General features: G+C 40.4%; 1 protein-coding gene across 3 annotated transcripts in view; it reads right to left on the bottom strand.

The window, feature by feature from the left end:
* CASK (calcium/calmodulin dependent serine protein kinase) overlaps positions 1 to 25,188 on the bottom strand; it is a 205,989-nt gene that overhangs the window by 7,755 nt on the left and 173,046 nt on the right. For 2 of the 3 annotated variants that reach the window (XM_084843897.1, XM_084843898.1), the window contains 6 exons: positions 24,956 to 24,991; positions 19,796 to 19,992; positions 17,099 to 17,214; positions 9,251 to 9,331; positions 9,081 to 9,161; positions 7,113 to 7,315 (listed from right to left, as the gene is read on the bottom strand). In XM_084843897.1, coding sequence (XP_084700023.1) covers positions 7,113 to 7,315; positions 9,081 to 9,161; positions 9,251 to 9,331; positions 17,099 to 17,214; positions 19,796 to 19,992; positions 24,956 to 24,991 — 714 coding nt within the window. The remainder of the gene's footprint in view (positions 1 to 7,112; positions 7,316 to 9,080; positions 9,162 to 9,250; positions 9,332 to 17,098; positions 17,215 to 19,795; positions 19,993 to 24,955; positions 24,992 to 25,188) is intronic. The other variant, XM_084843899.1, reaches the window with a different exon arrangement.

Below are 25,188 nucleotides of genomic sequence, written 5' to 3'. Positions count from 1 at the left end.
TCTGGATCCACTTGGAAGTGAAGTTTCAAGGTGATAAGAGATCTCCACTTTGCAACGCCCTAGTTCTCTATGGGTTGGTTCCAAGATCTGCTTTCTGTTGACAGAAGAGTTCCACTCACTGGAGGTGCCTCTGCCTGATTTTCTCTCTGCCTTCTCTCCTGCATCACAGCTTACCCCATTCAGCAGGGTCCCCTTACCCTCTTCGTAGCATTTTCAGGGGGCATGGTGAGGAAGGAGTGGGGAAGTCTGCTTCCGCCAGCCCAGTCACACGCAACTAAATCTGGATCTAACCTATGTATTCTATTCACTTGTTTCTGAAAACAGGACTACTGAATGTCAAAGAAAGTAAATTATACTGAACAAGGGTCTACAATTTTAGCTTTGGCAGCCAGCCATTATTTCTGGTTGCCACTGACTCATCCCTCTTCTGACTCTTCTTGCATGACTTGGTAAAAGGAAGGATGGCTCTCTTTTCACATCAGACTTTGGAGACACTAGGAAGCATGATAGAGTTGATTGTGACTGCTGCTGGCTCTCAGGTGACTGCATTTATGTACCCCTGACACTGAAGATTTGGCAAACCAGGAACTCAGACTGATTCTATTTCAAATTATGACCAGGATAATATTGATCCTTCTCAAACTGGGGAGAGGTAACGAGTGGGGTACCGCAGGGCTCAGTCCTGGGCCCAGTGCTCTTCAACATTTTTATTAATGACTTGGAGGAGGAGGTGCAGGGAATGCTGATCAAATTTGCAGATGACACAAAATTGGGAGGGATAGCTAATACTTTGGAAGACAGAAACAAAATTCAAAGTGATCTGGATAGACTGGAGCGTTGGGCAGAAAACAACGGAATGACATTTAATAGGGACAAATGCCAAGTTCTGCACCTAGGAAAAAGAAACCAAATGCACATTTACAAGATGGGGGATATGTGGCTCAACCACACTACAAGCAAGAAGGATCTTGGAATTGTTGTCGATCACAAGCTGAATATGAGCCAACAATGTGATGTGGCTGCAAAAAAGGCAAATGCTATTTTGGGATGCATTCATAGAAGAATCACTTCCAAATCCCGGGAAGTACTAGTTCCCCTCTACTCAGCACTGGTTAGGCCTCATCTGGAGTACTGTGTCCAGTTCTGGGCACCACACTTTAAGAAGGATGCAGACAAACTGGAGAGGGTTCAGAGGAGGGCAACAAAGATGATCAGGGGACTGGAAACAAAGCCCTATGAAGAGAGACTGAAAGAACTGGGCATGTTTAGCCATGAGAAGAGAAGACTGAGGGGAGATATGATAGCACTCTTCACGTACTTGAAAGTTTGTCACAGAGAAGAAGGCCAGGATCTCTTCTTGATCATCCCAGAGTGCAGGACACGGAATAATGGGCTCAAGTTACAGGAAGCCAGATTCCGGCTGAACATCAGGAAAAACTTCCTGACTGTAAGAACAATATGACAATGGAACCAATTACCTGGGGAGGTGGTGGGCTCTCCCACACTGGAGGCCTTCAAGACGAGGCTGGACAGCCATTTGTCAGGGATGCTCTGACTTGGATTCCTGCATTGAGCAGGGGGTTGGACTCGATGGCCTTGTAGGCCCCTTCCAACCCTACTATTCTATTGTATGGATACAACCCCTTCATGGATCACTGCCTTGTTGTGGCGAAGGGGCTTGCGTAACTCAGTGAAGCCATAAGCTATGCCGTGCAGGGCCACCCAAGACGGACAGGTCATGGCAGAGAGTTCTGACAAAATGTGGTCCACTGGAGAAGGAAATGGCAACCCACTCCAGTATTCTTGCCAAGAAAACGCCATGGAACGTATCACAAGGCTAAAAGATATGACGCCGGAAGATGAGCCCCTCAGGTCGGAAGGTGTCCAATATACTACTGGGGAAGAGCAGAGGGAATTTCCAAGTAGCGCCAGAAAGAGTGAAGCGGCTGGGCCAAAGCCGAAAGGACACTCAGCTGTGGATGTGTCTGGTGGTGAAAAGAAAATCTGATGCTGTAAAGAACAATATTGTTTAGGAACCTGGAATGTCAGATCAATGAATCAAGGTAAGCTGGAGGTGGTCAAACATGAGATGGCAAGATTGAACATCGACATCTTGGGAATCAGCGAACTCAAATGGACAGGCATGGGCGAATTTAATTCAGGTGACCATCATATCTACTATTGTGGGCAAGAATCCCTTAGAAGAAATGGAGTCGCACTCATAGTCAACAAAAGGGTGGGAAAAGCAGTACTGGGGTACAATCTTAAAAATGATAGAATGATCTCAGTACGAATCCAAGGCAAACCATTCAACATCACAGTAATTCAAGTCTATGCCCCAACCACTGATGCCGAAGAAGCTGAGGTTGATCAGTTCTATGAAGACCTACAACACCTTCTAGAACTAACACCAAAAAAAGATGTCCTCTTCATCATAGGGGATTGGAATGCTAAAGTAGGAAGTCAAGAAATCACTGGGATAACAGGCAGGCATGGCCTTGGTGTACAAAATGAAGCAGGACAAAAGCTAATAGAGTTTTGCCAAGAGAACACGCTGATCACAGCAAACACTCTTTTCCAACAGCACAAGAGACGACTCTACACATGGACATCACCAGATGGTCAATATCGAAATCAGATTGATTATGTCCTTTGCAGCCAAAGATGGAGAAGCTCCATACAGTCAGTCAAAACAAGACCTGGAGCTGACTGTGGCTCAGATCATGAGCTGCTTCTTGCAAAATTTCGGCTGAAATTGAAGAACGTAGGGAAAACCACTAAACCATTCAGGTATGACCTAAATCATATCCCTTATGAATATACAGTGGAGGTGAGGAATAGATTTCAGGGATTAGACCTGATAGACAGAGTGCCTGAGGAACTATGGACGGAGGTCCGTAACATTGTTCAGGAGGCAGCAACTCAATCCATCCCAAAGAAAAAGAAATGCAAGAAAGCCAAGTGGCTGTCTGATGAGGCTTTACAAGTAGCTGAGGAAAGAAGGGAAGCGAAAAGCAAGGGAGATAGGGGAAGATATATCCAACTGAATGCAGAGTTCCAGAGAATAGCAAGGAGAGACAAGAAGGCCTTCTTAAATGAACAATGCAAAGAAATCGAGGAAAACAACAGAATGGGAAAGACTAGAGATCTCTTCAAGAAAATTGGAGACCTCAAGGCAACGTTTTGTGCAAAGACGGGCACGATAAAGGACAAAGAAGGCAGGGACCTAACAGAAGCAGATGAGACTAAGAAGAGGTGGAAAGAATACACAGCAGAACTATACAGGAAAGATCTGAATGTCCCTGATAGCCATGATAGTGTGGTCACTGAACTTGAGCCGGACATCCTAGAGAGTGAAGTCAAGTGGGCCTTAGGAAGCATTAGTAACAACAAAGCTAGCAGAGTTGACAGTATTCCAGCTGAGCTATTTAAAATCCTAAAAGATGATGCTGTTAAAGTGCTGCATTCAATATGCCAACAAATTTGGAACACTCAACAGTGGCCACAAGACTGGAAAAGGTCAGTTTACATTCCAATTCCAAAGAAGGGCAACGCCAAAGAGTGTTCAAACTACCGCACAATTGCGCTCATTTCACATGCCAGCAAGGTGATGCTCAAAATCCTACAAGCTAGGCTTCAGCAGTATGCGAACCGAGAACTACCGGAAGTACAAGCTGGGTTTCGAAGAGGCAGAGGAGCTAGAGATCAAATCGCCAACATTCGCTGCATCATGGAGAAAGCAAGAGAATTCCAGAAAAACGTCTATTTCTGCTTCATTGACTACGCTAAAGCCTTTGATTGTGTGGATCACAACAAACTGTGGCAAATTCTTAAAGTGATGGGAGTACCAGACCACCTTACCTGTCTCCTGAGAAACCTGTACGAGGGTCAAGAAGCAACAGTAAGAACCGGACATGGAACAACCGAGTGGTTCAAAATTGGGAAAGGAGTATGACAAGGCTGCATATTGTCACCCTGCTTATTTAACTTATATGCAGAGTACATCATGAGAAATGCCGGGTTGGATGAATCAGAGGTCGGAATTAAGATTGCTGGGAGAATTATCAACAACCTCCAATATGCAGATGATACCACCCTAATGGCAGAAAGCGAAGAGGATCTCAAGAGCCTCTTGTTGAGGGTGAAAGAGGAGAGTGCAAAAGCTGGTTTGAAACTCAACATTAAAAAAACGAAGATCATGGCATCTGGCCCTATCACTTCCTGGCATATAGAAGGGGAAGAAATGGAAGCAGTGACAGATTTTACTTTCTTGGGCTCCAAGATCACCGCAGACGGTGACTGTAGCCATGAAATTAAAAGACGCTTGCTCCTTGGGAGGAAAGCTATGGCACACCTAGACAGCATAGTAAGAAGCAGAGACATCACCTTGCCGACAAAGGTCCGTTTAATCAAAGCTATGGTTTTCCCAGTAGTAATGTATGGCTGTGAGAGCTGGACTATAAGGAAGGCTGAGCGCCGAAGAATTGATGCTTTCGAACTGTGGTGCTGGAGAAGACTCTTATGAGTCCCCTGGACTGCAAGGAGGTCAAATCAGTCCATCCTAAAGGAAATCAACCCTGAGTGCTCATTGGAAGGACAGATACTGAAGCTGAAGCTCAGATATTTTGGCCACCTAATGCGAAGAGAAAACTCTCTGGAAAAGACCCTGATGCTGGGAAAGACTGAAGGCAAAAGGAGAAGGGGACGGCAGAGGATGAGATGGCTAGATAGCATCACGGATGCAATGAATATGAACTTGAGCACGCTCCGGGAGAGAGCGCAAGACAGGAAGGCCTGGCGTGCTATGGTCCATGGGGTCACGAAGAGTCGGACACGACTGAACGACTGAACAACAACAACAAAACTGGATACAAAGGTTAAAAACCATATGCACAGCTGGAGCTTTGCATGCCATGTATATCGTATTAGTAAATAATGGTCATGTTCAGACGGGGTTATTTAACCCATGATGAGCCATGGGTGCCACTCTGCATATCCAGCCTCTACTTGGGGGTTGTCATGTTGAGCAAGCCTGGAGAGCATGGGTTATGCGAGGGTTAAGCAACCCTCACATAACCCTAAAACAGACCACTGGTAATGTGAGGGTTGTTTCATCCTCACATAACCTACACTTTCCGGGTTCACATGACACGACAACCTCTAAGCAGGGGTTGCATATTCAAAATGGCAGCTGCACACCCCCTGCAGCCTCACTGTGGGTTACATAACCATAGGCTGTCGTGTTGTGTGAACAGCCCCACTGTCTATAAGACAAGCTGCTGTTCAGTTTAAAAAACCCGCTACTCTCTGCAGCAGTTCATACCATTGCACTGAAACCAGGAACACACACACTGGCTATATGTAAAAATGTTTCAAGGGTTGCACCACATTTTTACCCACTAACATCTTAGGGGTAAAAGAAAGGCTTTGGGGGCACAAAATGTTTCCCCAACCCCCTTAACAGTACCTTTTTTCACTGCTGTTTGTAGCTTAATTTTGCCTTTACTGCTGCTTCAGCTCCATTTTTTCCTCAGGGTTACTTCTTCCCCAAGTGTTCCCGTATGATCAGGGATCACGTGGGAAAGCCATGATGTCACAGCAGACAGATTTAGGGCTGGGGCAGCAACTCCTGACATTTGGGGGATTTCTATGGGGTACAGGAGTCTCAGTATATATGTGCTACAACCTTTCAAAACATTTCAAAAAGTGAGCACAATCCAATCAACACTTTTAACTCCCATTAATTTCAATGGGACAGTTGAATACTCCCATTGTATAAACACGTTTTAAAAGTGTTTTTACTTTGGCTGGATTTTGCCCAGTGTATAGTAACTTACATTTTAAAATAAAGGCCCTACTATTCCCTTCCGTATGCCAGAAGCCAATCTGAAAGTGTTCATCCAGCCATGCACCTCAGTCTATATGATGGTTCTTACAGAGCAGAAAGAATATGAGACAACAATAGCATTTACATTGATTCGTAAGAAAAAACAAGAGACTGATTTGACCTGCTTTGCACAACATGGCTCCTCTCGACATGGATCTGTTCTAGGGTTATCCGAGGATTGTTTAACCCTTGCATAACCCATGCTTGCTGGGTTCAAACGACACGACAACCCCCAAATGGGGGTTGGATATGCAAAATGGCAGCTGCTCACACTCTACAGCGTCACTGTGGTTAAATAACCCATGGTGGGCTGTTGTGTTGTGCGAACCAGCTCATTAAGTTCTCTCTCTGTAATGCATCTCTGCACATATACAAGATTTTGGCATCAAACCAGTAGTGTTAATATCAAGAGACTGTTTTATAGAGAGGAGTTAACTAACCTCTCATGTTGTGGCCTAGCTCTCTTTCAGAACAAATGGCATTATGCTGCCTATATGCTCTAACTGGATCCCTCTTTTAATTTAACTTGAATGAAGATACCTGCACAGTATAAATTCTGCAATTTATATTTATCCAATGTAGGACTACGTTAAAAGAAAGGAAGGCATTCCCAATTTGCCAATGCATAAGATATAGTATTAAGACACAGAGGGTGTTCAGACAATCTTATAGGAAGAAGCCATAGTGGCTTCTCCCCACACCCACGTGTGCCACACGCACAGCAGCCATTTACATAATTACCCATCCTGCAGTGCAGGTTGGCATGTCATCCGAAACTGGTGCATGGCACGGTGGTGGTCGCGTGTGCAGCATGTGCGGGGGCAGGGGGAGAAGCCACCATGGCTTCTTCTCTCTACGCGATCATCTGAATCCAGTCACACAGACATACGTTATAATGAAATCTGCATACAAGACATTTTAATCCTTTGAACAGCAAAGTGGGTGGCCCCCTTGCTGGCCAATATTGCAGGTGAAGAGGCCCACCCCAGGAGAAATGGGTGACTTCTGCATATCTGATGGACATCCAGCTACACAGAAAAATATGATGTAGTTTAAAGTAACAACAACAATAATAGTAATGACAAGACCAAGTGCTACCCCTACATTTTAAGAATCAGTATCTCATGTATTAAGAAAACCTTGTTATCATGAATAAAATATATTTAGTGCAAAAACAATTAAAGTTAGGGATCTATCATAAAATGTGCAGTGATTCTATATCTACCTGAGGTTCTACGTCAAGTATTGCAATTAATCCCTGTTCATGGATCTTCCTTATTGTTTCCAGTTTTGTCCCATACATTGCATCTTCATGGCTACCATATTCCAAATATTCATTGTTGGAAATGTCCTGCATCATTTGGTCATGTGACACAAAGTAATAATTCTTTCCATTCTCTTCATCTTTCTTTGGTGGTCTGGTTGTGTCTATAATTACAAGAGTTAGGAACACTGAAACTGGACTTTTGTTGACCCACTGTGTTTCACACCCCATCCATAATACAGAAAGTCATATATATTCTCATGACAAAGTCATTCATTGGTAAATATGGCAGGCTATTATTTTAACCTTCAGTTATTTATCCTTGCAAAGACTATCACTAATTAATTTCAGTGTTTGTACTTTGGCATGACAAGCCACTGAAAACAAGGATGATATTCTTAACATTGCACAACTCTGCTTTCCAGAAGAAAAACTTACTGGAAAATATTTACTCTTCTGAATAATAATAATAATAATAATAATAATAATAATACATCTTTCCTGTGAGTAGAGCAGCATTATATTCACTGTCCCAAAAGCATGATACCCACTTATCTGGGAGTAAGCTCAATTGAATACAATGGGAGTTACCCCTGCATAGACATTATAGGATTACATTGTTAGTCTTGCAGTTATTCAAAGGATCCTTTTTTTGTAAATGTGGCTGGATGAACACTCCGGTGTTAGCTTTGCACAATGAAGAGCACATAATTTCATGAAAAGATGGAGCAGTGCTGGGGCAGGAGGTGAAAGGGTTAGGGGAGAGAAGGAATGGACTAGATTTGACAGTACAGAAAATGGAGTGAACATGTGAGGCAAAAAAGTTGCTTCCACACTGGAGTCCTTTGGTGCCACTGAGATATTGCTCTACCACAACCGGCTGGAAGTGGATCTATCACTGTAGTTCCACATGGCACTTAATATAACATGGTATTCCTTGTTGCAATCCTACAATGGCCATCCCCCATAGCAATGGCAACAGTGGGTGGTTTACCAATGGGCCAGCCATCGCAATTCCACATTTGCTTGGTAATGTTGCACACAGAAGATGCCACATTCAATCCCTGGCACCTCCAGTTAAAACACTCAGTGATGTGAAATATCTCTGCCTGAGACCATGGGCAGCCACTGCCAGTCAGAGTAAGAAATACTGGGCTAGATGGACAAATTTATCTGACTTGGTATAAGGCAGTTTCCTAGGTGAACGTGGCTGAAGTGCTGCTCTGATTTGAGGGAGAAAGGGTAGAGAAAGGAAATAGTGCAAAGCCTCTTTTCAAATATGTTTGTAAGAATTTTAGCTGTGTCTTTGGGGCCAGGAAAAGGAAAAGGTTTCAACCTTGTGATAAAAGTAGAAAGCTTTCCCCTCTACCTGTGCACATTCATGTCAGGAAGCAGTTCCCACCCCCTAACCCGGACTGATTAGCTTTCTCTACTCAGGGTAGAGAGCAAGGGAAACTGCCTTCTTATTTAGCATGTGTAGCTTGCATGGGTCACGTGGCACTCTGTTTGGCAGTAATCTCCTGCTCTTGCATTCTGGTTGTTGTACAATGGTGTATATCCATTAGGACCTCCGATCTGAACCTCAAATGGCAACACTGCAAAGAGTTTGGGGATTGTCTCCTGTACATGTAGGTCATACACAATACATGGCTTATGGAGTGTAGAAATAATGCATGTGCAAACAAGTACTAAGATATATGGAGTGGAGTGGAGCAGGTAGGAGGAGACTGTATGGGATGGAGCTGGCAATGGAGCTATGAGCACCATCACCACCACCGGGAGATTAGCCAATATTGCTAATGGCAAGATGCAGTCTCTCATTCTATGTATTTAGCTATTACAACATTACAAATGTTATATAGTAATAATTAGACACATCATAATAAATAGCTAATATGCAACCACCTGCCTTATAAATCTTCTACTTACGTGGAATAGGATATGCAAATCTGTCTGGATGCTTTGTAATTAGTGTATTTTTTATATGTCTTCTCCCAACACCATGTGCTCCTACAGGAAAAGGAAATCTAATATTACCACAAGCATTCAATAATATGATGTTTAATTTATTTTAGGACTGAAATTCTACTCAAAATTACCTAGTAACACTAGCGTTTTCCTTTTGAATGCTGGCAATTTTACTACTTCTTCATATGTGACAAGATCTAATTGATCAAACACTGTAACAGAAAAGAAAAGGCAAAAGTAAGAGTTATACTGAATTGACCTTATTTTCCACGCATGTCAAATTCTAATGAAAATTATAACTGTATCAAAATGCTACAGCTAAACTGATATTTTAATAAAGCATTTTCTTCTTACAATTTTACTAAAACAATATACATCACAAGAATATCTTTTAAATTACATGCTTTAAGGATTTGTAGCTGAGACCATGCAGTATGCACGTTACAAAAAATTAGTGCTTCTGGAAAATTCTGGGCTTCCTGAAAGTGAGCAATGAAGTTTGTAAGCAGTGACAAATGGATACAACTATGAGAACATCTACTTACATGAACAGTAAAGATTTAAACATATTTTATTAAAACTATGAAATACATTAAAAGGCTTGGTTTTATTATTTTAGTTATTCTTCCAGATACATTTATCAAATTAATTGTAAGTAGAGTTCTCTTTACACAGAAGTGCTAATTTTATATTAACATGCTCTTTAACATTTTGACAGTAAAGTTCTGAACAAAGAGGGTGGTTTCACTGAAAATTATAAAATCATCACCATAATAGAAATATTTAATAAAATATGACCCTGGTAAAAAATGTCTCAACTGTATTTATGTATACTTCACTGCTATCTCAACTCACTGTCAATTGCCATGATACAGAAAAACAGATTTTTTAAAAAACCCACTCTCCTCCCTTGTGCCTAATAAAGAAATAAATGTTTATGCTATTATAATAATTCAAAAACACAATGGAAAGGAATAAGCCAATACAAGGGCATATTTAATATCTAATTATGATGATATAACAGTGAAGAAGTTATTCTATTAAATATCATCTATTCTATGATTCTGAATGCTTTCAAAAGAGTGAAGAGTCAACAGCAGAAATCACAGCTTTATTTTAATCATTACAGTACAGTTTTAAATTTAAACTAGATTCAGAATTTGGTAATCGAAGTTCGATCATGCGTATCTCCCTGTAACGATGGCAACATATATTTTTGATGTTGCATTGGCAGAACAGTCTATACATTCTTATCTCTTGTACAGCAAATTTTACATCCAGAATGTTAGAAAGCTTCCTGCTTCTAAAAATAAATCATACAGCCACTGCTGGGGGTCTCTAGAGACCAAAAGATGAGGTATAAATACTTTTAAGAAATAAAAATTAACAACTACTACGGCAAACCATTTTCAGAGGGGAAGCTGTGTTAGTCTGTTGCAGCAAAAACAACAAAGAGATTTATATGAGAAAGTTGACTATAGTCCATGAAAACTTATGCCATAATAAATTTGTTAGTCTTGAAGGTAGCACAAGACTCTTTATTGTTTTTACCACAAACAAGAATATTACCAGGTAGCTTCTGGATATTTTGTGACAGGTTATCAATACCCATGTTCCTAAATAGTTTTTCAGAGCTATCTCTAAAATTTTCTCAAAAAATATAACGAATGTTCTTACTATACTGGGGTTATATGAACCCTGCCTCTGTTATATGAGTTACTACAATCAAAGACTTTATTCTACATTAAAGATCCCATCGAGGTCAGCTACTAGTGACCAAGCCCCCAAACCTTTCCATTCTGGAAAAACCTTGGGTTGTATCCAACAGTGTCATCCCACTCACGCAAGTGACACTGCACTAGCGGAAATCCAATTCTGAACTATGTGCAAGGAGAGTATCCAACTAAAGTTCTGCTCATGCAACCGGTTGCAGATCTTAGGTTTACGAAGTGGTCCACTACCACTTGGGCAATGGGAAAAAGCAGTGATGTTTCACTAGCACAGCAATTTGTTCCGCTAATGATATGTTGGAATTAGGCCCTTGGTTTTATTCCTCCCCCACCCCAATAATATATTATGCTAGATAACAACAAAATGAAATTGCAGCTCTATAATAGTTTCAGTCTACCTCCAAATACACTAAAAGTAAAGGAACACTTAGTGAAATAGTCCCTTAACTATAAATCAAGCAGAATCAAATATTCTGATAATCAAATAATTGTGCATACTAATAATTTCAGGTTTTCAGGCAGAAATGAAAGGAAAATAAAGTTTTTCTATACACAAATTCAGAGGCGTACATGGACACATTTACAGACTGAACTTTTAAACACTTCTACACTTCTAGCTAATAAAGAAAAGGAGTTCTTGAAAGGAAACAGTAAGAAGCAAATAAAGAGGCATTGTCACTTGACAGGTTACTTACATGCACAGAGAGGCCATTGGGATTAAGACAGCATGAAAAATGTACAGGGGTCATTGAAATATGGTTCATAATATATTAGTAAAATAAAAAGTATATGCACAAAATAAACTTCACCATGCAATATTCTAAACACAAGGCAAATAAATCACATTAAATGATAAGCATGTTTTACAAAACTTGGCTCTATTCTATAAATTGCCAGGAAGCATCATTTATGCCTATGGCGTGGTTTTTAAAGAAGAATCAATACAACACCTGAAAGCGATCCAAAATATATTTATATATACTGTAATATGCCCTTACAAATTTATTTTAATAATTTAAAAATCAAATGTAGAAATAATATTCTATAGTTCAAGTTAGCAGTAGATTTTGTTGGTTTTGAAACAGACCTTTGCAGACTGCAGACTTCTAAAATAATGTAGGGTAAAAATGAAATCTGAGATAGCAGCAATATTTGAGAGAAAGTGGAAAATATTGGCAATCCATTCTCCATTGTTAATTTATGAAGGAGAAAAATAACTAGACTGCAGTCTTCATTTCAAAAAATCCCCCCCCCCTCGTGTCAAGTTATCTGGTTTATATGGGGGACGATGCATAGTCAGGATTTAAACAAAATCTGATTATAAAGGAGCAACTGACTCTTCTTTTCTCACTTTTCCTAAATCTTGGGAGTGAGCTGTGTGCATGTGCAAGGGTTTTCTTCATTGAAAAGAAGGGGTGGAACAATGGGGTATGATGGACTTAAGGGAGGGAGGGTTGGGGGAGTAATTTTAGCAGCCTATCTGTACATTAGAGATTATAACTGTTACATAACATTTTAAAAAGCCAAAATGTAATTATATTTTTTTAAAAGTCTGGCTGATCAAGTGAATGCCCTGACAAGAACATCTGCAGGAAGTACTGAATCACAAAGAGCTACAGATTTCTTGTGGGGCTTGCCCTCTTCCATCTGACACCAGGAAAGTCTCTACTATCAACCACGAAGTTTCCAATTCTCTTATCAGAGATTGCTGTAGGGACTGATCATCTCTCCAATTTAAGAAATAGGACAATTTGCACAGCCACAGCACAAGAACCAGGCAAGAAAATTACACAAAGACTAGGATTCCAACATATAACACGTCTCTATAATTTTTTGTGACTGACCATCTTAACTTAATAAAAACTCAGACAGCTTCTTATAAACCCATACATTTTGAATGGGCCAATCTTCCCTCCCAATCTGGAATACGAATGCTTAAATCCTATACCCATTAATTTGGGAGTAAGCCCCACTCAGCTCAGTGGAACTTACTTCTGAGAATACACATGTATAGGATTGCACTGTAAGACATTCTTGGGACATGATCTAGTTTCAAATGAAGCACTATTAAGTCCCGTTGGTTTCAATGGGCAAGTTAAAACACATTCTTACATTTCTCCACTGAAATCAATGAGACTTAGCAGTGCTTAACTTTGGCTGTATTGTGCGCTTCCCATTTGAATTATTTACTGTATGTATTTGGGTTCTTCATAAGAGTCAAGAACAGGTGTTTTTTTAATAGTAACATGAAGCAATAGCCAGATTGCCTGTCATTACCATGACAAATCCCACATTTTAATGAACATTATGGCATTTTTTGTAATATGGTGTTTTCTGGATTAGATGATTCATTCTTGAAATTAAAAAGTGCTAAGGGCACAATCCAAAGCATGTTTAAATAGAAAAAAGTCCCACAGCTCCCAGCATTCCCCAGCCAGCCATACTGGTGTGCAATATTGGGAATTGTAGGATGATTTGCTATCGAAACATGCATAGGACTGCGCCTTAAGAGCTGCAATTCTAAACACACTTATTAGGGAGTAAGAGTAAAGATGCATAGTACTGCATATATTTTAAGCATATATTCAGAAGTCCAAATGATCTTGGGCACAGTGCATTCTGGTCCATTTTGATTATTGTGCTTTATATTGAAAACTAGTATAGCATAGTGCTTCAGGTACTTGAGGGGCAAGCTACATGTTATATGCTAACATGCATTCAGTTCCCTGACAGAAATTGGGGACCAAAGTTTCAAACCAAAATCTTTTCTCTGACCATCAGAATACCAAATTCATTACTGCAGTGCTATTAAAAACCAGTAACACAGTAATAACAAATCCAACAATTCACCAATAAAAGAAAACTAAAATTCATCAGAATTTACCATAATCTCTGCCATAATACCTATCCTACATTCCAGTTCCCTGTATTTGAGATGCTCTGTGACACCTAGTTTTTAATTTGGAGAGTTTGGGGTGTGTTTGCATGTCAGTTTAAGCGAAAAAATTAAGGATGTGAATAAGCAGTGTGCTACTGCATACAGCCAGTTTGTTCCTGCTTTGCACCTCCCTTTGTGCAAGCAGGTAAACCAACCAGGAAGGAGGTAACGTCTTATAACATCAGAACCTGGGATTATGGTTAAGCATGCCCCAAACAAACCAGGACCTATAACCCAGCAACAAGGCCTGGTTTAAACCTGGCTTATGAATGTATGAGTTTACCTGCTTGGTCCTTGTGCAAAGAGAAATGACGTGAGTGCAAATGAGCTCCACACACAAACCTGCTGCTCATTCACATGCTGGTTTATTAAGCCATATTTTTGGCTTAGAGTGACATGTGAACATGGACTGTCATGACACTTCAAACCAAAAGTAGACCTGCCAGTCCCTTTAAGAGCAGCTAATTGGTAGGATATTCCCTAAAGATGATATTATAATTTGTGTGACACACGGAGGGGATGTCATGAGCTGCTGGGGGGGGGGGGTAAAGTGAAAGTGTAATATAAATACATATCATTATAAATATTATTTTGTAATTTTTTTGGTTTTATTGTTTTGTTTTTATGTTGTGACTTATTCCTGAGGGTCACTTCTGGAAAGAAGAGTGGGATAAAATATTTTAACTAAAATATTATTTTTATTATATTATTATTATTATTACAACATACTGCAATGTGAGTGAGAGTGGTGAGTAGGCAGTAAATTCAGTTTACAAAACATTCACAGTGAATGTCAATACCTATCATTCAACAGATATGAGTTTGCAGGTTTTTACAGAATATAGCAGTTGGCTCTGGAGTAGCCTGCTATGTATCTAATATGGAGATTTTGGGCCTAGCCCTCTTTTTAGGGGCACAGAGCAAAACATGTCAAATAGCATAGAAATTATTTTGCTTATGAAGGTGAAGGAGTTTGCACTGCTCACTTCTGAATGCTTGCCAGCATATCTACCTGTGGGTTGACTAATCATCACAGCATAATGTCAACCAATTCTAAGCCCTTGTTGCATACAGAGAGAGGCTTAAGAGCAGACAGTTAAAGAAAGCTTGAAACATTTCTCCTGTAACCTATATTATTATTTTTTTCAATTTCTAGTTTTATTTTAATAAGATATATGGCAAATGATAGTTGCCAGGATTTGGGGGGTGAACATAACAATAAAATATCTTCTATATTGCAGTGCATAAAGGGGTAGGCTGCTGCCTGTGAAGCCTCTAGCACTGACTAGCTGAGCTGCCGTAATGTTAAGGGGGTGGGAAAGACAAAATTCCCACTGCTGTTGGCTGAATTGCTCTGATCCTGAGCAGGACAGGAACAACGGATGAGGGAAGGGAGAGTGGAAGAAGCAGAGTCCTAGGAAAGGAAAAGACAGGTGCCTGAGAAAAACGGGGGGTGGGGTGGGGGGTCAAGGGAAGCTGGGTAGGTGGGCTGTTTCTAAGAAATGCAAATTGGAATAGGACATGGTGCAGAGTTAGACTGGAAGAGGAAAAGGCCACAGCAGCGAGAGATGCACATGACCAGGAATTACATAGGAGAGGAATCATGTATTGATTTGAACAAGCAGTGCTGGCTTCAGGTTGTGTGGTGGGCTTGGGCAAGAAGCACTTAGTGTAGACTCATCCTTCAAGGCCATGCCACCAGTTGCTTGCTTGCTGGTGAGCAAGCAGATGGCAGCAGCTACTTCTCATCTTTACTGATGTTGCCACTCACTTGTCAAGCCTTTCTGGGCTAGAGGGCAATTGAACAAACAGGTGGCAGCAGTGAGGAGGAAGAACAGGAGGGTCAGTGGGCTTTGGTGGATGCTTGCCCATGATGACCCCTGACCTTGTGAACAAGCTAATGTTTGTTGACAGTCTGCAGTATCCCTTTAAATCTGCAGTTAACATCTACCAAATTTCTTGGAATAAGCTATTGCACAAGATCATTACAGATTCTACATTAGTTGGGTACAAGGGGAAGTGAAGAGTTAAGCCAGGAGCTGAAGAAAAACTAGAGCCTTAAGAAATAAGGGCACATTATTATGTATAATAGTTTGCTAAAATATTTTAAATGTGCTAATGTTAAAAAGATGATATTTTCAATTGGGCATCAGACACCAAAGAATAAAATGGGAAAAGTCATTTACGTTAGCATGTAAGCAAAGAAGTGGGGAGGGGAGCAGGGATGTACACTGTTGCAATCATATAATCAATCCTAGAATATACCCTCTAATGCAGAACCTTGAAAAAATTACAACTATCTCAAAATAAAAGTGAGCACGCTATTTTTGTGAGCTGTATGGTTGGAAAAACTCTCAAAATAGATGCCAGTTTTGGTGAAAGGCCTGCAAATTTGATAGCCTGGAATTTTAACATTCAACATACCAAAACTCCTCAGTGCTTCCAATTGCTCTTCCCTCATCCTCCCCGCAAAAGCAACTGAACCCATAGTATCCCACAAGTGCCATCTTTCCTTCTATAGTTGCTATCCCAATTCCTTAAGAACAAAAATCCTTCCAAATTCTGCAAAAAAAAAAATTATTCTGCAACTATAACAAAGTAATGAAAACTATAGAACAAATTGTATACTATATATAATTCACTCCTGTTCCAAAATTTGGAATTCTGAAATAAAATTATGGATGTCTTGCACACGCAACAAATATTGTTAGATGAAGATGCCCACTGAGAGCTCAGTAACACTTAATTTCTCTAGTATCAGAGTATCACAATATATCTTCATCATTAATGTGCAACTTCAAGAGGAGTGGTTTCCTCTAATATGATTATAATACAGTAACTTAAGTTCAGTAACTTAAAATATGAACCCCAAATTCAAATAACACAACAGATTAAAAACATGTGTATTTTCAGTTCCATTGTGATGGAATCTAGGATGCACTCGCCATCTCTTGAGAAAGTTAAAAGATATCAAAATGAGCACCTTATTTTTGAAAGTTCAACTGCATCACTTAATACTTACGGAAATACATGTACAGCTGCAAAAATATTCTTGTACAAAATCTTGAGTTACCTAACACTCCTACTCCCCTTAAGATGCAGATTTTATCCCAGATGCATCAGCACTTTTCCAATATTCAACTTGTCTAGTTAGCGCCTACATTTTCTTTTATTCTTGTAATTACATTTGAACATATGGCATTTTTATTTGCATGCTTTCATTGAGTGCCACTGGTCAGTTTAAAGATTTACATTTCGATAATGAACAATGCAGCTGTAAAATGTCTGTAAGTGCATTATCGTTTTCTCACCTGCATTGTGCTTTGCTAAGTATTTGTCTTTGTATTGCTTCTTTTTCTTTCCAAACCAAGTACAGCTTGCTTGCTGCTCTTGTTTAGTCTTCTCCATAGCAATACAAGCTACTCGCCTTGTAAGTGAAGAAGAAACAACTATCAGCTTGTTAGTAAAGACATATGTCTTTAATAAAGGAATAGTAAAGTTTAATATGAACATAATCCTTCCCTAGTCTTTTTTGTATCGTACATTTGTGGTAGACTTATTAGGGTTTCAAAGGTTTCAAATAGGAATTTTAGATGGCTCTTTTAAAAGCAACGATTCTTTGTTGACTCTGGCAGCAGCCACCTTGTCTCAGTATAAGGGCAACCTGTGAAATAAACCTAAAATGACCTCTATAGTTTAATCATGTAGGAAGACCCTGCCTTCATCTGTATCCCAAAAAACTGGATGGATGCTGCTGCTCAACCATGCTGGCCCAGGGTGTTCCAGCTAGTTATTTAAGTGCAACATCAGCCACAATTTTGAGTCAGGGAGAGGATTTCTGATGGATATAGAGATATTATTCCCTTTTGCGGATAACCAGTGCAGACCGTATCTGTATTTTGATTGTGTGAACCAAAGACTAAGTACCAAGGAAAAGCTGAGATTATTTCAGTGTGCTGACCACAGACTTCCTTAGTGCAGACCTAGTGTTGAGGCCTGCCATTATGAGGCCATCTTAGTAGACACAGGTCAAGACTTCATGGCTGTAACAACAACCATTAGGTTACCCTAATGTATTACATTCCCAGATAATGGTTTAAAGTTGCATTATTATTATTATATTTATATCCCACCTTTTTCCTCCAAAGAACCTAAGGCGGCATACGTGATTGTCCTGCTCCTCTCTATGTTATCCTCTCAACAACCCTGTGAGGTAGGCTAGGCTGAGAGACAGTGACTGGCACAAAGTCACCCAGTAAGCTTCATGGCCGAGTGGGGACTTGAACCCAGATCTCCCAAGTTCCAGTCCATCACTCCAGCCACTACACCACACTGCCTCTCATGTGCATGATGAAATTCTGTTGTGGAACCTAAGCAGGTATGACCCTGAAAGTTGCCTAGATGGGATACTTATACATAAGTCGGTGTGAGCTCCTCAGAGGAAGAGCAGGGTATAAGTGTAATAAATAAAAACAAACACACACACAAACAAGGCAGGACACATTCTAGATTTAGTGTTTTTCCTGGCCTGGTTCTAGGTAATCTGGATATCAGGGGCATTATTGTATTGCATTTTGTTGTGGACAGACCACAACAGGTCTGGGTAGTCACAGCTTAGGCTCTCTGCAGGGGTTGTGGACCATTTCGGTTGGTCCTTCCCCAGAGGCTAATGGATCCCACAGCTTCTAGAATTCTCTGGAGGATTTATTCATTGACACTGATGGTTATGTTGTGGATAGAATGGTTGATGTATGAAATAAAGGTTGACTGTGGGTATTGATACTGTGGCAACTAAGCACCACTTTCACCCACCTTTGTAAGGTGCTACTCCTTGGTATACTTAATTATTGAGAACCTTGAAGGCAACTGGAGTGCAAGAAGCATAAGGTTCAGTTCAAATCTTATGCAGAATTGAAGGCTATGCCATGGTAGTGATGCCAGTGAATCAAATGCAATACAATCTGATGGAACTCTTCTGCATGGTCAAGCAGCTGTTGCCTCCCACAGTTGGTCACCCAAGGGAACCATCTGCACAATGTTATGGACTTGCTTTGCATGTCAGTTTGAAGAGAGAGAAAAATCTTGCATCCACCTGACTTGGCTGCCTTTACTGTGTCAGCATCCAAGCAGGGATATCAGAAGCACTGTCACATTTATTTTAAGTATTTTCAGCTTGTTTCATGTTATGACAACAGGGTCTATGGGGAAATGTAGGAAATCGCCTGCTCATTGCATTCCTGCCCCTCACAGTTATGAGTTGCACTAACGGACTGCGTAGGCTGTTGGATGGGAATATCAAGGCACTTTTGAATGAGAGGTTGATGCTGTTGTCTCAAGAGGCAGAGGGTTAGCAGTTAGTGTACCCGCAAATAACTCTTACAGCTACTGCCTATGGTTTAATCTCTCTTTTATTTGAATTTTTGCTGGATCACACATGCCTTCTCAATTAGTTTCAGCTTGGTTTCTAGGCTAGATTTGGGGATGAAATTGGTTTAGCAGTCCTGGTAGTTAATTCAGCTAAAGAAGGACAATGGCAATATCACCTTTCCTTGGGTTCCTAGATATCTCAGTGGCTTTTGGCGTTTCTTGTGGACTGCTTACAGGACTTGCCAAGTATCCATGAGGCAGTTCTGTGCTTAGCTTCTTTTTTAGGCTGCTGATAGAGGATGATGATGGGGGAATATTTATTTGCCATATGGGAACTGCCTGCTAAAGTTCTACAGGACTGATCTTATCACTGCACTGTTATCACCACTTACCTCTCTCACAAGTAATCCCGGGGTATATGCCCATGCAGTTCTTTAACAAGGAGGTAGCGTGTGTGTGTGTGTGCGTGCGCATATGCTTGTGGTTCTAGTGCTTCACTGCATGGCCAATCCAGTTGCCTAAATCAAATACCCTTTTTGTCAAATAAGCAGTAAGCAAACGTTTAAACACACCAATTTCCTTTAAAAAAGAAAAAGAAAATTAAAGATACATTGGTTTTTATAGAATGCCAAACAACATACCATTCCTGAAGCTCAGGAGAAGGAATGAGTCCTGCAGTTCCATTTTTTGAATTCTCCAGTTTACCCTGCCACCAATTGTGATCATCTTTGCTAATAATCTGGATAATATCACCAACTCTAAATCTGATGCCAGCTTCTTTGCAGGGAATGAGGTCATCCTTTGCTGGGTCATATTCAAATTGTGCTCTTACATATATCTAGAAAACAGGAGTTTATGACAAATGCTGCAATGTTAATATGGTTAGAACTAGCAGATGAAAAGTTGATCTGTAATCTACCTACCACACACTGTTTGTATATAGGCTTAGGAAGATACCTAAAATATTAGAAGTAAAAGTGATGGCTAGGGAAAAAATAAAAAAGCTAGAAATAGTGATTTTGATGCTGCTGCTAATAATAGTGCTTTCCCCAAACAGCATGGGGAATTGTAGGACTTTTTTCTGTCTAAACATGCATAGGATTGCACCCTTTTAATGTTCCATGACAACTTGAAATGCTATTTCACCTTTTGGGGGATGACTTATCTCTTTGCATTAGAATATTATTTCTAGTCACTCAAAACTTGAAATAGATATTTGCATTTTATTTGTAGTTAATGGCCATTAACTTTTTTAATTAGTGAAAACTGTATAATTAAGAAGGTGAAGTAACAATAATGCATTGTTACTATGCAACGCACACAAGTTGCATCACTAGGGACCTGTCTCCAGTCAGCTTCCTGTACTCCAAATCTTTCATTTATCTGTGGACTTGATATATGTCAACTTAAAATAGCCCTTACAGTTGGCATGTATCATATTAAATACATATTAATTAAAGATTTGGAATACTTTGCATTAGTTTTTACCACAACAGCTTGTATATCGCAATAGATATGCAGCTAAATTGACCTGTTCTTATTTTAAAGTTCTGGATGCAGGCAACATTTGTTTCATGAGACCCACAATAGTATTTTAAATAAAGTTTTGCAGTTACCTCCTTCGGCTATGTGGCTAGATGAAAATCTGCTACTGGATAAGCGCCCAGGTTGGTTCACTTGCATGGGATATATGTGCACTTGAAGCATGTCTTTTAACCCCCCCCACCCCCACCTCACTCAAAACCTCTATAGCAGGGGCTGGATTCCATTTTGGAGATGCTCTTGGGCCCCATATTCCAGTGGTAGGCAGGGTCAAAGGCAAAAGTGGGCAGGACTGAAAAATTCCATCACCACCCCTGCCCAACTCCATTACCACCAATTTATAGTAGGAAGCAGGTCTACTCAGAAGTGAGCAGGACTGAATCACTCAGCAGCACTTTCAAACAATGTCCCAGACTTAGGCATGTCTACTCAGAAACAAGCATGAGCATCATGTCTTGCAAGTCTTCATGACTGCTCAAAAGTAAGCAGGGCAAGGAAGCAGGAAGGAATCACTCAGCAGCTTCCTCCCCTGGCTCTGCTAGGAAAAGCACTTATCTCCAATCTGCTGCTGATCAGAGATAAGAGCTTTTCTCTCTGTGGCAAAGGAGCCAAAGGAAGAAGCTGCTGGGTTGGATGGGGAACCACTGAGGGCTTTATCACATCTGCAGGGCAGTCGTTTCCAATCTCTGTTCTACAGTGACATCTAATTATTACACTCACATCCTCCTGTATTGCTATCTTTCATTACAACTTCTTATCAGAGTATGTTATTCACTAATACCTAAATTCCTATCTTTGTTTTACACCTATAGGAAATCACGTAGTTACATTTACTTCAAGGTTTTAAAAAGAATATGAAAGACGGATATGATCAAAGAACATATCTAATGTTGTGTGAGCAGAAGGCAAGCTTGTGCAATGACTCTGTCCTGTCCCCTCCTCCTCCCTGCAGCCCCTGAAAAGCTTCCTTAGAGGCTTGGGGGGAACTATTGAAGATTATGGGCTATGTCTTAATAGGGCTACAGTGGGAGGGGGCAATCACTGAAATGGAAAACCTTGCACAAGCACTGCAAGATTACTGTATTAAGCTTTTTAAACTGCGTATGTCCATACATATCTATAGTTTTTCTTTGTTTTTTCTTAATTTTATGTCATTTATGTATCTATTTTGTGTGTGTGAGTTTGGTTATATTTGGAAATGTAAAAGTTAAATAAAAATTGTGAATATTAAAAATACCTCTCTCACAAAGCCTCTGTTCCTTATCCAAAAAATAGGAAAAAAATGGATAGATACTACATAAATTATATATGTGTCAATAATAAGGGGACTATCTTTTCCTTGCAAATATCAAGTACAGACACTGTCACGACACAGCAGAAATTAAATTATACATCATAACATTTCTATGGACAGGATTTTGGAGCAAGAAATGTTTTATTACAAAGCACCAGCTTGCATTAGTGCCTGAGAATACTTGTTAAGTTACACTGGGGACATGATCCTCATAACTGATCGACTCCAATTTCTAGACAGGAAAGGAGATTGCTATCATCAGTCTATTTGTATCTGTAGAAAAGGGGTGCACAACCTGCAGACCCCAACCCCATCTTGGCAGCCACTTAAGATCCCAGCTGTAGCTGAAAAAACCATGGCAGTGCAGTGCGAATCATGGTAGTAAAGCAGTGATTGGCATGGATTGCTGCTTTATCACTGCTATCTCCAGTTGAACACAAATACAGAGCTACTTGGATTCAACACTATGAAGAACAGATTCCCAAGGATCATGATTTACATTTGCTTCATTTAGGCTGCATATACAGAAGTGAAGAATTAGCATTAATATTGTGCATTTCTAATTAGCCTATGCACAGTAGCACCTGAGAACAGAATGGTATTTCTTAACTCATTTATTATTCATTTCCTATAGCAATTTCAGAATGGCAGTAGAGGTAACCTATTTCCTGGTTAGAGGATACCAATACCTTCAGTTTAGGAGATCGGCAACACGCAGGCCACATATGGCCCTGTGGCCTGCCATGACTCCCACACTTCTCTCACTGTACCACAGTTTTCCTGGGCCTTAAACAAACCTTACTCTGTGGTTTATCTATCAAGAATAACATCATTGAGAGGGAAACCATGGAGTATGGGGAATGGGGGATGTAGAGTGACTTTGGCTGCTTTAACCCTCTGTACTCCAGTTTCTCATTCAATAGTGTCATAGATGAAAAAGAACACATGGAATATAGCAGGCTAGATATTCTAGTCCTCCATGCTTTCTCTCACAAGAACCTTATTCTTGTGGAAGAAACTATGGAGTAACATGGGCTACTCGAAGTGGGGAGAGAAAAGCCTTCCCTATGCAAGGAAGAAGTTGTGGAGGGAGGGGAGGTTTAATCCTTAACATCCCAAGTTCCTGATGAAGATTACCTGTGGGGAAGAAGTAAGACAGGGGGGAGACTGTGTGTGTGCGTGAGAGAGAGAGAGAGAGAGAGAGAGAGAGAGAGACTCTGAGTATGTGCATGTTTGTGGGTATATGGAAGAGTGTGGGGGGAGTGCACTGCTGGCATGTGGCCCATTACCTGCTGCCCACTACCATGTGTGGCCCCTGGGGGCAAAAATGTTATTCACCCCTGGTTTAGGAGAAGGGAAGAGTTATTACTTCAGTACTTTCCGATGATTCACCTGTATAAACAGTTTACCCAGATAATACTAGGCTTTAAAAGAAAAAAACAAGGATGTGTTAATTATTTCTCTGTGGTTGATACCACTTAAGAAAGGTTACTGGAGCTAAGGACTGTTTGGTATGTGTGTTTCAAATGGCCACATGAATTTATATGAACTAAGGCATTATGTATAATATCTGTATATTTCTTAAAGTACACCTGTCGTGCTTAGAATTCATATAACTAGTCTTTAATATTTATATTGCTACTGTTTGAACCAAACTACTTCCAGAAAGGAATATCAGAGTGGACTGGTTTGCAAATAATGCTGAGCTGTGCTTTAGCTCTACATGCACAAGCAGGAACAAGTCTGAGCGAAGCTTTGGGCTTGTGTTCTCCCCCTCCAATTTCCTCCTGTGCATTTGGGAGGACTTCATTAGGATTTAGTTTCACTTTATGAAGCTGGCTTGTTTACACCGCGATATCTGGTAAGGGATCTAGAGACCCATGTGTACACAAAAAGTGCTTTTATACAAGTAAGGAGGAGGTTGTGGCTGATTTTTCTTGCTGGTGAGAGCCCCTCTAGATCGATCCTGGCATTTGGAGAGGGCTCCAGGGAACATGGGAACCTGCAGCTGGAGGGGAGAGCTGAACTGTGTGCACACAAACCAACACATGGGAACTTGGCCTGTATTTTTAAATTGCACATTTGCTCCATTGCACCAATGTTTAAAGTGTAGACCTGGGCATAAATTACATGTGCAGGTTTCTTTCACTTGACTAGTTTCTTTTTTTAACCCCCTGCCCAAGCAGCATCTGAAGGCTGCAATATTGAATGGAAGACGGGCAGCAGAGTGAGCCTCCCCAGCTGCTTGTACTCCTGCAGGGAAAAAGATAAGGGCCAGTATCTTTTCCACTGTTTATATGTGTGGCACCCTGGGGGTGGGCGGGGAGTGATTATGAGCAGAAAAATTGCCAGAGGAGAAAGGGGGAAGCAGCTCTCTCCACTGTCAGTCCCCCACTCAAAATTGCAGCCTCTATAGGCTGCTTTTGGTGTTTTAAGTTGGGAAAATAAATGCAACTATGGTTATGTGTGGTTTCAGCTGGACTAAATGTTATGATGTGAGAACCCAGCTAGTTTCTCATACTGTTTCAAGAGTCAACCCTTTCTCCTCAACACAATGAAGAAATTTGGGGAAGTGGACCTGTATGCTACGCAACATCACTATTCATTAAGAGAAAAATACCCAGAGTCCACAACTCTTGCATAAGAAGGTCTTATGTATGGGAAATGCATAAATATTAGTTCCAGGACAGCAAGGGACAACCATGAAATGAAATGATGACAAGAATGCTGGTGCTGACACACCACATGAGACTGAATATAGCTGCTATTAGTAACAAAACCAAATTACAACTACATGGCACAGGAAAATGGCACTACCGTGAATCAGACATATGAGCAAAACATAAAATGGAAAAAGATTTTAGAATTAGGATCAGCACATAATGGAATACCAAATTTGAAATGGTAAGGAGGAATTGCTACAAAGCGGCTAATAGGAAAGATTCCATGGGGAATAGCTATTCACCTGTCGTCCTTTTGGTTGTGTTGTCGATGGCAAATCCTGCAGAATAAAGCCAACCCAGGAAAAGAAATTTTCATTTTACTTAAAAATTAGACAGTAGTATTACAGTTAAAAGCTTGTTTGCAAGTATTAACAACAAATGCATTTTCAGAAATAATCACTTAATAGGAAAAAAATGTCAAACCCAGGCTGTTTAGCAGCAAGCTGAAGAAAGCAGATAAAGTTTAAGCAGACAG

This window comes from Heloderma suspectum, chromosome 3 (assembly GCF_057233095.1).
Source record: "Heloderma suspectum isolate Gila_16-S chromosome 3, 16-S_ref, whole genome shotgun sequence".
NCBI lineage: Eukaryota > Metazoa > Chordata > Lepidosauria > Squamata > Helodermatidae > Heloderma > Heloderma suspectum.
The sequence above is the reverse complement of the archived record's forward strand: the minus strand, read 5'-3'. Positions and strand labels throughout refer to the sequence as shown.